We start from the raw sequence: 15,826 nt of genomic DNA on the forward strand, positions 1-15,826 counted from the left end.
AGGCTGATAGTTACCTGATGTTGTTGGTGCTGAGGCTGGTAGTAACCTGATGTTGTGTTGTAGGTGCTGAGGCTGGTAGTAACCTGATGTTGTTGGTGCTGAGGCTGGTAGTAACCTGATGTTGTTGGTGCTGAGGCTGATAGTAACCTGATGTTGTTGGTGCTGAGGCTGGTAGTAACCTGATGTTGTAGGTGCTGAGGCTGGTAGTAACCTGATGTTGTAGGTGCTGAGGCTGATAGTAACCTGATGTTGTGTTGTAGGTGCTGAGGCTGATAGTAACCTGATGTTGTGTTGTAGGTGCTGAGGCTGATAGTAACCTGATGTTGTGTTGTAGGTGCTGAGGCTGATAGTAACCTGATGCTGTGTTGTAGGTGCAGAGGCTGATAGTAACCTGATGTTGTTGGTGCTGAGGCTGATAGTAACCTGATGTTGTTGGTGCTGAGGCTGATAGTAACCTGATGTTGTTGGTGTTGAGGCTGATAGTAACCTGATGTTGTAGGTGCTGAGGCTGATAGTAACCTGATGTTGTAGGTGTTGAGGCTGACAGTAACCTGATGTTGTGTTGTAGGTGTTGAGGCTGATAGTAACCTGATGTTGTGTTGTTGGTGCTGAGGCTGGTAGTAACCTGATGTTGTAGGTGCTGAGGCTGACAGTAACCTGATGTTGTGTTGTTGGTGCTGAGGCTGGTAGTAACCTGATGTTGTAGGTGCTGAGGCTGACAGTAACCTGATGTTGTTGGTGCTGAGGCTGGTAGTAACCTGATGTTGTAGGTGCTGAGGCTGGTAGTAACCTGATGTTGTAGGTGCTGAGGCTGATAGTAACCTGATGTTGTGTTGTAGGTGCTGAGGCTGATAGTAACCTGATGTTGTGTTGTAGGTGCTGAGGCTGATAGTAACCTGATGTTGTGTTGTCGGTGCTGAGGCTGATAGTAACCTGATGCTGTGTTGTAGGTGCAGAGGCTGATAGTAACCTGATGTTGTTGGTGCTGAGGCTGATAGTAACCTGATGTTGTTGGTGCTGAGGCTGATAGTAACCTGATGTTGTTGGTGCTGAGGCTGATAGTAACCTGATGTTGTTGGTGCTGAGGCTGGTAGTAACCTGATGTTGTAGGTGCTGAGGCTGATAGTAACCTGATGTTGTGTTGTTGGTGCTGAGGCTGATAGTAACCTGATGTTGTGTTGTTGGTGCTGAGGCTGGTAGTAACCTGATGTTGTAGGTGCTGAGGCTGATAGTAACCTGATGTTGTGTTGTAGGTGCTGAGGCTGATAGTAACCTGATGTTGTAGGTGCTGAGGCTGATAGTAACCTGATGTTGTAGGTGCTGAGGCTGATAGTAACCTGATGTTGTAGGTGCTGAGGCTGATAGTAACCTGATGTTGTTGGTGCTGAGGCTGATAGTAACCTGATGTTGTAGGTGCTGAGGCTGGTAGTAACCTGATGTTGTGTTGTAGGTGCTGAGGCTGATAGCAACCTGATGTTGTGTTGTTGGTGCTGAGGCTGATAGCAACCTGATGTTGTGTTGTTGGTGCTGAGGCTGATAGCAACCTGATGTTGTGTTGTTGGTGCTGAGGCTGGTAGTAACCTGATGTTGTGTTGTTGGTGCTGAGGCTGATAGTAACCTGATGTTGTGTTGTAGGTGCTGAGGCTGGTAGTAACCTGATGTTGTGTTGTAGGTGCTGAGGCTGATAGTAACCTGATGCTGTGTTGTTGGTGCTGAGGCTAATAGTAACCTGATGTTGTAGGTGCTGAGGCTGATAGTAACCTGATGTTGTAGGTGCTGAGGCTGATAGTAACCTGATGTTGTAGGTGCTGAGGCTGATAGTAACCTGATGTTGTAGGTGCTGAGGCTGATAGTAACCTGATGTTGTGTTGTAGGTGTTGAGGCTGATAGTAACCTGATGTTGTGTTGTAGGTGCTGAGGCTGGTAGTAACCTGATGTTGTGTTGTAGGTGCTGAGGCTGGTAGTAACCTGATGTTGTGTTGTAGGTGCTGAGGCTGATAGTAACCTGATGTTGTGTTGTAGGTGCTGAGGCTGATAGTAACCTGATGTTGTGTTGTAGGTGCTGAGGCTGATAGTAACCTGATGCTGTGTTGTTGGTGCTGAGGCTGATAGTAACCTGATGCTGTGTTGTTGGTGCTGAGGCTGATAGTAACCTGATGTTGTTGGTGCTGAGGCTGATAGTAACCTGATGTTGTAGGTGCTGAGGCTGATAGTAACCTGATGTTGTGTTGTTGGTGCTGAGGCTGATAGTAACCTGATGTTGTTATGCGTTTTGAGGCTGATAGTAACCTGATGTTGTGTTGTAGGTGCTGAGGCTGATAGTAACCTGATGTTGTGTTGTAGGTGCTGAGGCTGATAGTAACCTGATGTTGTGTTGTCGGTGCTGAGGCTGGTAGTAACCTGATGTTGTGTTGTAGGTGCTGAGGCTGGTAGTAACCTGATGTTGTGTTGTAGGTGCTGAGGCTGATAGTAACCTGATGTTGTGTTGTAGGTGCTGAGGCTGATAGTAACCTGATGTTGTGTTGTCGGTGCTGAGGCTGATAGTAACCTGATGTTGTGTTGTCGGTGCTGAGGCTGATAGTAACCTGATGTTGTTGGTGCTGAGGCTGATAGTAACCTGATGTTGTAGGTGCTGAGGCTGATAGTAACCTGATGTTGTGTTGTTGGTGCTGAGTAACCTGATGTTGTACGTTTTGAGGCTGATAGTTACCTGATGTTGTGTTGTCGGTGCTGAGGCTGGTAGTAACCTGATGTTGTGTTGTCGGTGCTGAGGCTGGTAGTAACCTGATGTTGTTGGTGCTGAGGCTGGTAGTAACATGATGTTGTGTTGTCGGTGATGAGGCTGATAGTAACCTGATGTTGTACGTTTTGAGGCTGATAGTTACCTGATGTTGTGTTGTCGGTGCTGAGGCTGGTAGTAACCTGATGTTGTGTTGTCGGTGCTGAGGCTGGTAGTAACCTGATGTTGTGTTGTCGGTGCTGAGGCTGGTAGTAACCTGATGTTGTGTTGTTGGTGCTGAGGCTGATAGTAACCTGATGTTGTTGGTGCTGAGGCTGATAGTAACCTGATGTTGTTGGTGCTGAGGCTGGTAGTAACCTGATGTTGTTGGTGCTGAGGCTGATAGTAACCTGATGTTGTTGGTGCTGAGGCTGGTAGTAACCTGATGTTGTGTTGTTGGTGCTGAGGCTGGTAGTAACCTGATGTTGTGTTGTTGGTGCTGAGGCTGATAGTAACCTGATGTTGTGTTGTAGGTGCTGAGGCTGATAGTAACCTGATGTTGTTGGTGCTGAGGCTGATAGTAACCTGATGTTGTAGGTGCTGAGGCTGATAGTAACCTGATGTTGTGTTGTAGGTGCTGAGGCTGATAGTAACCTGATGCTGTGTTGTAGGTGCTGAGGCTGATAGTAACCTGATGTTGTAGGTGCTGAGGCTGATAGTAACCTGATGTTGTGTTGTGCGTTTTGAGGCTGATAGTAACCTGATGTTGTGTTGTTGGTGCTGAGGCTGGTAGTAACCTGATGTTGTGTTTGTACGTTTTGAGGCTGATAGTTACCTGATGTTGTGTTGTAGGTGCTGAGGCTGGTAGTAACCTGATGTTGTGTTGTCGGTGCTGAGGCTGGTAGTAACCTGATGTTGTAGGTGCTGAGGCTGATAGTAACCTGATGTTGTGTTGTTGGTGCTGAGGCTGATAGTAACCTGATGTTGTTGGTGCTGAGGCTGATAGTAACCTGATGTTGTTGGTGCTGAGGCTGGTAGTAACCTGATGTTGTTGGTGCTGAGGCTGATAGTAACCTGATGTTGTTGGTGCTGAGGCTGGTAGTAACCTGATGTTGTGTTGTTGGTGCTGAGGCTGGTAGTAACCTGATGTTGTGTTGTTGGTGCTGAGGCTGATAGTAACCTGATGTTGTGTTGTAGGTGCTGAGGCTGATAGTAACCTGATGTTGTTGGTGCTGAGGCTGATAGTAACCTGATGTTGTAGGTGCTGAGGCTGATAGTAACCTGATGTTGTGTTGTAGGTGCTGAGGCTGATAGTAACCTGATGCTGTGTTGTAGGTGCTGAGGCTGATAGTAACCTGATGTTGTAGGTGCTGAGGCTGATAGTAACCTGATGTTGTGTTGCGTTTTGAGGCTGATAGTAACCTGATGTTGTGTTGTTGGTGCTGAGGCTGGTAGTAACCTGATGTTGTGTTTATGCGTTTTGAGGCTGATAGTTACCTGATGTTGTGTTGTAGGTGCTGAGGCTGGTAGTAACCTGATGTTGTGTTGTCGGTGCTGAGGCTGATAGCAACCTGATGTTGTGTTGTAGGTGCTGAGGCTGATAGTAACCTGATGCTGTGTTGTTGGTGCTGAGGCTGATAGTAACCTGATGTTGTTGTTGCTGAGGCTGATAGTAACCTGATGTTGTTGGTGCTGAGGCTGATAGTAACCTGATGTTGTTGGTGCTGAGGCTGATAGTAACCTGATGTTGTGTTGTAGGTGCTGAGGCTGATAGTAACCTGATGTTGTGTTGGAGGTGCTGAGGCTGATAGTAACCTGATGTTGTAGGTGCTGAGGCTGATAGTACCCTGATGCTGTGTTGTTGGTGCTGAGGCTGATAGTACCCTGATGCTGTGTTGTTGGTGCTGAGGCTGATAGTAACCTGATGTTGTAGGTGCTGAGGCTGATAGTAACCTGATGTTGTAGGTGCTGAGGCTGATAGTAACCTGATGTTGTAGGTGCTGAGGCTGATAGTAACCTGATGTTGTAGGTGCTGAGGCTGATAGTAACCTGATGTTGTGTTGTAGGTGCTGAGGCTGATAGTAACCTGATGTTGTGTTGTAGGTGTTGAGGCTGATAGTAACCTGATGTTGTGTTGTCGGTGTTGAGGCTGATAGTAACCTGATGTTGTAGGTGCTGAGGCTGATAGTAACCTGATGTTGTAGGTGCTGAGGCTGATAGTAACCTGATGTTGTAGGTGCTGAGGCTGATAGTAACCTGATGTTGTAGGTGCTGAGGCTGATAGTAACCTGATGTTGTAGGTGCTGAGGCTGGTAGTAACCTGATGTTGTTGGTGCTGAGGCTGATAGTAACCTGATGTTGTTGGTGCTGAGGCTGGTAGTAACCTGATGTTGTTGGTGCTGAGGCTGGTAGTAACCTGATGTTGTAGGTGCTGAGGCTGGTAGTAACCTGATGTTGTGTTGTTGGTGCTGAGGCTGGTAGTAACCTGATGTTGTGTTGTTGGTGCTGAGGCTGATAGTAACCTGATGCTGTGTTGTTGGTGCTGAGGCTGATAGTAACCTGATGTTGTGTTGTAGGTGCTGAGGCTGATAGTAACCTGATGCTGTGTTGTTGGTGCTGAGGCTGATAGTAACCTGATGTTGTAGGTGCTGAGGCTGATAGTAACCTGATGTTGTAGGTGCTGAGGCTGATAGTAACCTGATGTTGTGTTGTAGGTGTTGAGGCTGATAGTAACCTGATGTTGTGTTGTAGGTGTTGAGGCTGATAGTAACCTGATGTTGTGTTGTCGGTGTTGAGGCTGATAGTAACCTGATGTTGTTGGTGCTGAGGCTGATAGTAACCTGATGTTGTAGGTGCTGAGGCTGATAGTAACCTGATGTTGTGTTGTAGGTGCTGAGGCTGATAGTAACCTGATGTTGTTGGTGCTGAGGCTGATAGTAACCTGATGTTGTTGGTGCTGAGGCTGATAGTAACCTGATGTTGTTGGTGCTGAGGCTGATAGTAACCTGATGTTGTTGGTGCTGAGGCTGATAGTAACCTGATGTTGTAGGTGCTGAGGCTGATAGTAACCTGATGTTGTTGGTGCTGAGGCTGATAGTAACCTGATGTTGTTGGTGCTGAGGCTGATAGTAACCTGATGTTGTTGGTGCTGAGGCTGATAGTAACCTGATGTCGTTGGTGCTGAGGCTGATAGTAACCTGATGTTGTTGGTGCTGAGGCTGATAGTAACCTGATGTTGTGTTGGAGGTGCTGAGGCTGATAGTAACCTGATGTTGTGTTGTTGGTGCTGAGGCTGATAGTAACCTGATGTTGTGTTGTAGGTGCTGAGGCTGATGGTAACCTGATGTTGTTGGTGCTGAGGCTGATGGTAACCTGATGTTGTAGGTGCTGAGGCTGATAGTAACCTGATGTTGTGTTGTAGGTGCTGAGGCTGATAGTAACCTGATGTTGTTGGTGCTGAGGCTGATAGTAACCTGATGTTGTTGGTGCTGAGGCTGATAGTAACCTGATGTTGTTGGTGCTGAGGCTGATAGTAACCTGATGTTGTTGGTGCTGAGGCTGATAGTAACCTGATGTTGTTGGTGCTGAGGCTGATAGTAACCTGATGTTGTTGGTGCTGAGGCTGATAGTAACCTGATGTCGTTGGTGCTGAGGCTGATAGTAACCTGATGTCGTTGGTGCTGAGGCTGATAGTAACCTGATGTTGTGTTGGAGGTGCTGAGGCTGATAGTAACCTGATGTTGTGTTGTTGGTGCTGAGGCTGATAGTAACCTGATGTTGTGTTGTTGGTGCTGAGGCTGATAGTAACCTGATGCTGTGTTGTTGGTGCTGAGGCTGATAGTAACCTGATGCTGTGTTGTTGGTGCTGAGGCTGATAGTAACCTGATGCTGTGTTGTTGGTGCTGAGGCTGATAGTAACCTGATGTTGTGTTGTAGGTGTTGAGGCTGATAGTAACCTGATGTTGTGTTGTAGGTGTTGAGGCTGATAGTAACCTGATGTTGTAGGTGTTGAGGCTGATAGTAACCTGATGTTGTAGGTGCTGAGGCTGATAGTAACCTGATGTTGTAGGTGCTGAGGCTGATAGTAACCTGATGTTGTTGGTGCTGAGGCTGATAGTAACCTGATGTTGTAGGTGCTGAGGCTGATAGTAACCTGATGTTGTAGGTGTTGAGGCTGATAGTAACCTGATGTTGTAGGTGCTGAGGCTGATAGTAACCTGATGTTGTAGGTGCTGAGGCTGATAGTAACCTGATGTTGTAGGTGCTGAGGCTGATAGTAACCTGATGTTGTAGGTGCTGAGGCTGATAGTAACCTGATGTTGTAGGTGCTGAGGCTGATAGTAACCTGATGTTGTAGGTGCTGAGGCTGATAGTAACCTGATGTTGTAGGTGCTGAGGCTGATAGTAACCTGATGTTGTAGGTGCTGAGGCTGATAGTAACCTGATGTTGTAGGTGCTGAGGCTGATAGTAACCTGATGTTGTAGGTGCTGAGGCTGATAGTAACCTGATGTTGTGTTGTAGGTGCTGAGGCTGATAGTAACCTGATGTTGTAGGTGTTGAGGCTGATAGTAACCTGATGTTGTAGGTGCTGAGGCTGATAGTAACCTGATGTTGTGTTGTAGGTGCTGAGGCTGATAGTAACCTGATGTTGTGTTGTAGGTGCTGAGGCTGATAGTAACCTGATGTTGTAGGTGCTGAGGCTGATAGTAACCTGATGTTGTAGGTGCTGAGGCTGATAGTAACCTGATGTTGTTGGTGCTGAGGCTGATAGTAACCTGATGTTGTTGGTGCTGAGGCTGATAGTAACCTGATGTTGTTGGTGCTGAGGCTGATAGTAACCTGATGTTGTGTTGTAGGTGCTGAGGCTGATAGTAACCTGATGTTGTAGGTGCTGAGGCTGATAGTAACCTGATGTTGTAGGTGCTGAGGCTGATAGTAACCTGATGTTGTAGGTGCTGAGGCTGATAGTAACCTGATGTTGTGTTGTAGGTGCTGAGGCTGATAGTAACCTGATGTTGTAGGTGTTGAGGCTGATAGTAACCTGATGTTGTAGGTGCTGAGGCTGGTAGTAACCTGATGTTGTGTTGTAGGTGCTGAGGCTGATAGTAACCTGATGTTGTAGGTGTTGAGGCTGATAGTAACCTGATGTTGTAGGTGCTGAGGCTGATAGTAACCTGATGTTGTAGGTGCTGAGGCTGATAGTAACCTGATGTTGTTGGTGCTGAGGCTGATAGTAACCTGATGTTGTTGGTGCTGAGGCTGATAGTAACCTGATGTTGTGTTGTTGGTGCTGAGGCTGATAGTAACCTGATGTTGTAGGTGCTGAGGCTGATAGTAACCTGATGTTGTAGGTGCTGAGGCTGATAGTAACCTGATGTTGTAGGTGCTGAGGCTGATAGTAACCTGATGTTGTAGGTGCTGAGGCTGATAGTAACCTGATGTTGTTGGTGCTGAGGCTGATAGTAACCTGATGTTGTAGGTGCTGAGGCTGATAGTAACCTGATGTTGTAGGTGCTGAGGCTGATAGTAACCTGATGTTGTAGGTGCTGAGGCTGATAGTAACCTGATGTTGTAGGTGCTGAGGCTGATAGTAACCTGATGTTGTAGGTGCTGAGGCTGATAGTAACCTGATGTTGTAGGTGCTGAGGCTGATAGTAACCTGATGTTGTAGGTGCTGAGGCTGATAGTAACCTGATGTTGTTGGTGCTGAGGCTGATAGTAACCTGATGTTGTAGGTGTTGAGGCTGATAGTAACCTGATGTTGTTGGTGCTGAGGCTGATAGTAACCTGATGTTGTAGGTGCTGAGGCTGATAGTAACCTGATGTTGTAGGTGCTGAGGCTGATAGTAACCTGATGTTGTGTTGTAGGTGCTGAGGCTGATAGTAACCTGATGTTGTTGGTGCTGAGGCTGATAGTAACCTGATGTTGTAGGTGCTGAGGCTGATAGTAACCTGATGTTGTGTTGTCAGGGCTCAGGCTGATAGTAACCTGATGCTGTGTTGTAGGTGCTGAGGCTGATAGTAACCGGATGTTGTAGGTGCTGAGGCTGATAGTAACCTGATGTTGTAGGTGCTGAGGCTGATAGTAACCTGATGTTGTAGGTGCTGAGGCTGATAGTAACCGGATGTTGTTGGTGCTGAGGCTGATAGTAACCTGATGTTGTTGGTGCTGAGGCTGATAGTAACCTGATGTTGTGTTGTAGGTGCTGAGGCTGATAGTAACCTGATGCTGTGTTGTAGGTGCTGAGGCTGATAGTAACCTGATGTTGTAGGTGCTGAGGCTGGTAGTAACCTGATGTTGTGTTGTCGGTGCTGAGGCTGATAGTAACCTGATGTTGTGTTGTTGGTGCTGAGGCTGGTAGTAACTTGATGTTGTGTTGTTGGTGCTGAGGCTGGTAGTAACCTGATGTTGTGTTGTTGGTGCTGAGGCTGATAGTAACCTGATGTTGTGTTGTTGGTGCTGAGGCTGATAGTAACCTGATGTTGTGTTGTTGGTGCTGAGGCTGATAGTAACCTGATGTTGTGTTGTCGGTGCTGAGGCTGATAGTAACCTGATGTTGTAGGTGCTGAGGCTGATAGTAACCTGATGTTGTAGGTGCTGAGGCTGATAGTAACCTGATGTTGTAGGTGCTGAGGCTGATAGTAACCTGATGTTGTAGGTGCTGAGGCTGATAGTAACCTGATGTTGTAGGTGCTGAGGCTGATAGTAACCTGATGTTGTAGGTGCTGAGGCTGATAGTAACCTGATGTTGTAGGTGCTGAGGCTGATAGTAACCTGATGTTGTAGGTGCTGAGGCTGATAGTAACCTGATGTTGTAGGTGCTGAGGCTGATAGTAACCTGATGTTGTAGGTGCTGAGGCTGATAGTAACCTGATGTTGTAGGTGCTGAGGCTGATAGTAACCTGATGTTGTGTTGTAGGTGCTGAGGCTGATAGTAACCTGATGTTGTAGGTGTTGAGGCTGATAGTAACCTGATGTTGTAGGTGCTGAGGCTGATAGTAACCTGATGTTGTGTTGTAGGTGCTGAGGCTGATAGTAACCTGATGTTGTGTTGTAGGTGCTGAGGCTGATAGTAACCTGATGTTGTAGGTGCTGAGGCTGATAGTAACCTGATGTTGTAGGTGCTGAGGCTGATAGTAACCTGATGTTGTTGGTGCTGAGGCTGATAGTAACCTGATGTTGTTGGTGCTGAGGCTGATAGTAACCTGATGTTGTTGGTGCTGAGGCTGATAGTAACCTGATGTTGTGTTGTAGGTGCTGAGGCTGATAGTAACCTGATGTTGTAGGTGCTGAGGCTGATAGTAACCTGATGTTGTAGGTGCTGAGGCTGATAGTAACCTGATGTTGTAGGTGCTGAGGCTGATAGTAACCTGATGTTGTGTTGTAGGTGCTGAGGCTGATAGTAACCTGATGTTGTAGGTGTTGAGGCTGATAGTAACCTGATGTTGTAGGTGTTGAGGCTGATAGTAACCTGATGTTGTGTTGTAGGTGCTGAGGCTGATAGTAACCTGATGTTGTAGGTGTTGAGGCTGATAGTAACCTGATGTTGTAGGTGCTGAGGCTGATAGTAACCTGATGTTGTAGGTGCTGAGGCTGATAGTAACCTGATGTTGTTGGTGCTGAGGCTGATAGTAACCTGATGTTGTTGGTGCTGAGGCTAATAGTAACCTGATGTTGTGTTGTAGGTGCTGAGCCTGATAGTAACCTGATGTTGTAGGTGCTGAGGCTGATAGTAACCTGATGTTGTAGGTGCTGAGGCTGGTAGTAACCTGATGTTGTAGGTGCTGAGGCTGATAGTAATCTGATGTTGTAGGTGCTGAGGCTGGTAGTAACCTGATGTTGTTGGTGCTGAGGCTGATAGTAACCTGATGTTGTAGGTGCTGAGGCTGATAGTAACCTGATGTTGTAGGTGCTGAGGCTGATAGTAACCTGATGTTGTAGGTGCTGAGGCTGATAGTAACCTGATGTTGTAGGTGCTGAGGCTGGTAGTAACCTGATGTTGTAGGTGCTGAGGCTGATAGTAACCTGATGTTGTAGGTGCTGAGGCTGATAGTAACCTGATGTTGTAGGTGCTGAGGCTGATAGTAACCTGATGTTGTTGGTGCTGAGGCTGATAGTAACCTGATGTTGTAGGTGTTGAGGCTGATAGTAACCTGATGTTGTTGGTGCTGAGGCTGATAGTAACCTGATGTTGTAGGTGCTGAGGCTGATAGTAACCTGATGTTGTAGGTGCTGAGGCTGATAGTAACCTGATGTTGTGTTGTAGGTGCTGAGGCTGATAGTAACCTGATGTTGTTGGTGCTGAGGCTGATAGTAACCTGATGTTGTAGGTGCTGAGGCTGATAGTAACCTGATGTTGTGTTGTCAGGGCTCAGGCTGATAGTAACCTGATGCTGTGTTGTAGGTGCTGAGGCTGATAGTAACCGGATGTTGTAGGTGCTGAGGCTGATAGTAACCTGATGTTGTAGGTGCTGAGGCTGATAGTAACCTGATGTTGTAGGTGCTGAGGCTGATAGTAACCGGATGTTGTTGGTGCTGAGGCTGATAGTAACCTGATGTTGTTGGTGCTGAGGCTGATAGTAACCTGATGTTGTGTTGTAGGTGCTGAGGCTGATAGTAACCTGATGCTGTGTTGTAGGTGCTGAGGCTGATAGTAACCTGATGTTGTGTTGTAGGTGCTGAGGCTGATAGTAACCTGATGTTGTGTTGTCGGTGCTGAGGCTGGTAGTAACCTGATGTTGTGTTGTAGGTGCTGAGGCTGATAGTAACCTGATGTTGTGTTGTCGGTGCTGAGGCTGATAGTAACCTGATGTTGTGTTGTTGGTGCTGAGGCTGATAGTAACCTGATGTTGTGTTGTTGGTGCTGAGGCTGATAGTAACCTGATGTTGTGTTGTTGGTGCTGAGGCTGATAGTAACCTGATGTTGTGTTGTTGGTGCTGAGGCTGATAGTAACCTGATGTTGTGTTGTAGGTGCTGAGGCTGGTAGTAACCTGATGTTGTGTTGTAGGTGCTGAGGCTGGTAGTAACCTGATGTTGTGTTGTAGGTGCTGAGGCTGATAGTAACCTGATGTTGTGTTGTAGGTGTTGAGGCTGATAGTAACCTGATGTTGTAGGTGCTGAGGCTGATAGTAACCTGATGTTGTAGGTGCTGAGGCTGATAGTAACCTGATGTTGTAGGTGCTGAGGCTGATAGTAACCTGATGTTGTAGGTGCTGAGGCTGATAGTAACCTGATGTTGTAGGTGCTGAGGCTGATAGTAACCTGATGTTGTAGGTGCTGAGGCTGATAGTAACCTGATGTTGTAGGTGCTGAGGCTGATAGTAACCTGATGTTGTTGGTGCTGAGGCTGATAGTAACCTGATGTTGTTGGTGCTGAGGCTGATAGTAACCTGATGTTGTTGGTGCTGAGGCTGATAGTAACCTGATGTTGTTGGTGCTGAGGCTGATAGTAACCTGATGTTGTGTTGTAGGTGCTGAGCCTGATAGTAACCTGATGTTGTAGGTGCTGAGGCTGATAGTAACCTGATGTTGTAGGTGCTGAGGCTGATAGTAACCTGATGTTGTTGGTGCTGAGGCTGATAGTAACCTGATGTTGTAGGTGCTGAGGCTGATAGTAACCTGATGTTGTAGGTGCTGAGGCTGATAGTAACCTGATGTTGTAGGTGCTGAGGCTGATAGTAACCTGATGTTGTAGGTGCTGAGGCTGATAGTAACCTGATGTTGTAGGTGCTGAGGCTGATAGTAACCTGATGTTGTGTTGTCGGTGTTGAGGCTGATAGTAACCTGATGTTGTTGGTGCTGAGGCTGATAGTAACCTGATGTTGTAGGTGCTGAGGCTGGTTACCATCAAGCTGTTAGTATGTATGGATGTTTGGGTACTGTTGCTAATAGTAACCTGATGTTGTGTGTCTGTATATCTGTAGGTGTTGATGCTGACCCTGCAGAATGACCCTCCCTGCTTGGAGACGGGCATCCAGGACAAGGAGATGGTGAAGAAGTATGGCAAGTCCTTCAGGAAGATGATCTCACTCTGTCTACAGAAAGAGCCTGAGAAAAGGTGACTATCCCAAACACTCAACAATACAATGTATCCCATTTAACAGACGCTTTTATCCAAAGTGACTTACAGAACATGGGGTTCGTACCTGTGTACTGCGTCATGAAAATCCTGGAAAATTCATGGAATTTTTAAATGGTGATTTCCATGCCTGGCAAAATGGAGGCAACATGATCAAATCCTAGAAAAAGTTTAGGAAAAGTCATACATTTATTTAATAATTTCTATTAATGTAATTTATTTATACCCCCACGTATTAGCTAGGATTGGAATGACACTTCTTCACCTGCATGTATGCTAAAGGAGTGGTCTGTTTCTCATGGAGAGGACAGTCAGACATTACAGCGTGATGTAGGCCTAGCCTATAAACTATGGTAGAGAAGACTGACTAGATAGCCAATTCAAAACACATCTTGTACCCTCCTAGGTCACTGTTTACAGGTGGTCTAGTGGTTAGAGCGTAGAGGCGGCAGGTGGTCTAGTGGTTAGAGCGTAGAGGCGGCAGGTGGTCTAGTGGTTAGAGCGTAGAGGCGGCAGGTGGTCTAGTGGTTAGAGCGTAGAGGCGGCAGGTGGTCTAGTGGTTAGAGCGTAGAGGCGGCAGGTGGTTAGAGCGTAGAGGCGGCAGGTGGTTAGGCGTAGAGGCGGCAGGTGGTTAGAGCGTAGAGGCGGCAGGTGGTTAGAGCGTAGAGGCGGCAGGTGGTTAGAGCGTAGAGGCGGCAGGTGGTTAGAGCGTAGAGGCGGCAGGTGGTTAGAGCGTAGAGGCGGCAGGTGGTTAGAGCGTGAGGCGGCAGGTGGTTAGGCGTAGAGGCGGCAGGTGGTTAGAGCGTAGGGCGGCAGGTGGTTAGAGCGTAGAGGCGGCAGGTGGTTAGAGCGTAGAGGCGGCAGGTGGTTAGAGCGTAGAGGCGGCAGGTGGTTAGAGCGTAGAGGCGGCAGGTGGTTAGGGCGTAGAGGCGGCAGGTGGTTAGAGCGTAGAGGCGGCAGGTGGTTAGGCGTAGAGGCGGCAGGTGGTTAGAGCGTAGAGGCGGCAGGTGGTTAGGGCGTAGAGGCGGCAGGTGGTTGGGCGTAGGCGGCAGGTGGTTAGAGCGTAGGCGGCAGGTGGTTAGAGCGTAGAGGCGGCAGGTGGTTAGAGCGTAGAGGCGGCTAGAGCGTAGGCGGCTAGAGCGTAGAGGCGGCTAGAGCGTAGTAGGCGGCAGGCGGTTAGAGCGTAGAGGCGGCAGGTGGTCTAGTGGTTAGAGCGTTGGGCCAGTAACCGAAAGGTTTCTCGATCGAATCCCGAGCTGACAATCTGTCGTTCTGCCCCTGAACAAGGCAGTTAACCCACTGTTCCTAGGCCGTCAGTGTCAATAAGAATTTGTTCTTAACTTCCTAGTTTTAAATAAAGGTTCAATAAAAATTACGAATAAGGCGATACAAAGTTGAACTTTTTTTAAACAATTGATATGATTCATTTAAAGTATTTTTGACAGAACTAACGATTCACTTCGACATTGTATTAGTTGGGATTTGGTTCATGCATGGTGAATTGAATTTTGTGAATAAAAAATATTTTTAGGAAACAATATTACATGAAGCCTTTGGGATTATGTGGCTTGAACTTGTTTTGTAGATACGGTACTGCCAGTTGATTTGATAGAATGTAGATACGGTACTGCCAGTTGATTTGATAGAATGTAGATACGGTACTGCCAGTTGATTTGATAGAATGTAGATACGGTACTGCCAGTTGATTTGATAGAATGTAGATACGGTACTGCCAGTTGATTTGATAGAATGTAGATACGGTACTGCCAGTTGATTTGATAGAATGTAGATACGGTACTGCCAGTTGATTTGATAGAATGTAGATACGGTACTGCCAGTTGATTTGATAGAATGTAGATACCGTACTGCCAGTTGATTTGATAGAATGTAGATACCGTACTGCCAGTTGATTTGATAGAATGTAGATACCGTACTGCCAGTTGATTTGATAGAATGTAGATACCGTACTGCCAGTTGATTTGATAGAATGTAGATACCGTACTGCCAGTTGATTTGATAGAATGTAGATACGGTACTGCCAGTTGATTTGATAGAATGTAGATACGGTACTGCCAGTTGATTTGATAGAATGTAGATACGGTACTGCCAGTTGATTTGATAGAATGTAGATACGGTACTGCCAGTTGATTTGATAGAATGTAGATACGGTACTGCCAGTTGATTTGATAGAATGTAGATACGGTACTGCCAGTTGATTTGATAGAATGTAGATACGGTACTGCCAGTTGATTTGATAGAATGTAGATACCGTACTGCCAGTTGATTTGATAGAATGTAGATACCGTACTGCCAGTTGATTTGATAGAATGTAGATACGGTACTGCCAGTTGATTTGATAGAATGTAGATACCGTACTGCCAGTTGATTTGATAGAATGTAGATACCGTACTGCCAGTTGATTTGATAGAATGTAGATACCGTACTGCCAGTTGATTTGGGCTAGTCAGCCTGCAAAGTAAACACTTCCAAGGTAGCTAAGATAAATATTTCCTGAAGAAAATGTGTGGGTTTGCTTCAGCTGAATTAATCATATTTGTAGCCCGCCACTTGATCTTTGATATATTGAATGGGCCAATTATTTCAGAAGGTATAAAAGGTATTTGGTTGTAATGTTGAAATGTTTTACATCAAGTGGTCAACCATCCTCTGGGAGAGCTAATGGGTGCAGGCTTGTATTCCAGTCCCAAGAAATTATCTGCTCAACTGCACCTTGATAAACTGTCTCTGATGTGTTTGATCAGGGTTTGATCAAAAGCCTGCACATCCAGTATCTCTCCAGACTGAGGGTTGACCATGTGTTTTATACAGTTGTCTAACAGGTATTCTACTTTTTATTTAATTTTTTTAACCTTTATTTAACTAGGCAAGTCAGTTAAGAACAAATTCTTATTTTGGACGGCAGGGTAGCCTAGTGGTTAGAGCGTTGGACTAGTAACCGGAAGGTTGCAAGTTCAAATCCCCAAACTGACAAGGTCTGTCGTTCTGCCCCCTGAACAAGCAGTTAA

The 15,826-nt window shown here is 46.5% G+C and overlaps 1 protein-coding gene across 1 annotated transcript in view; it reads left to right on the forward strand.

The window, feature by feature from the left end:
- Window positions 1-15,826, forward strand: part of LOC118373809 (serine/threonine-protein kinase OSR1-like) — a 29,639-nt gene that overhangs the window by 6,034 nt on the left and 7,779 nt on the right. The window contains exon 8 of the mRNA XM_052476009.1: window positions 12,646-12,779. Within this exon, the coding sequence (XP_052331969.1) occupies window positions 12,646-12,779 (134 nt within the window). The remainder of the gene's footprint in view (window positions 1-12,645; window positions 12,780-15,826) is intronic.

Source organism: Oncorhynchus keta, chromosome 23 (genome assembly GCF_023373465.1).
Source record: "Oncorhynchus keta strain PuntledgeMale-10-30-2019 chromosome 23, Oket_V2, whole genome shotgun sequence".
NCBI classification, from domain to species: Eukaryota; Metazoa; Chordata; class Actinopteri; order Salmoniformes; family Salmonidae; genus Oncorhynchus; species Oncorhynchus keta.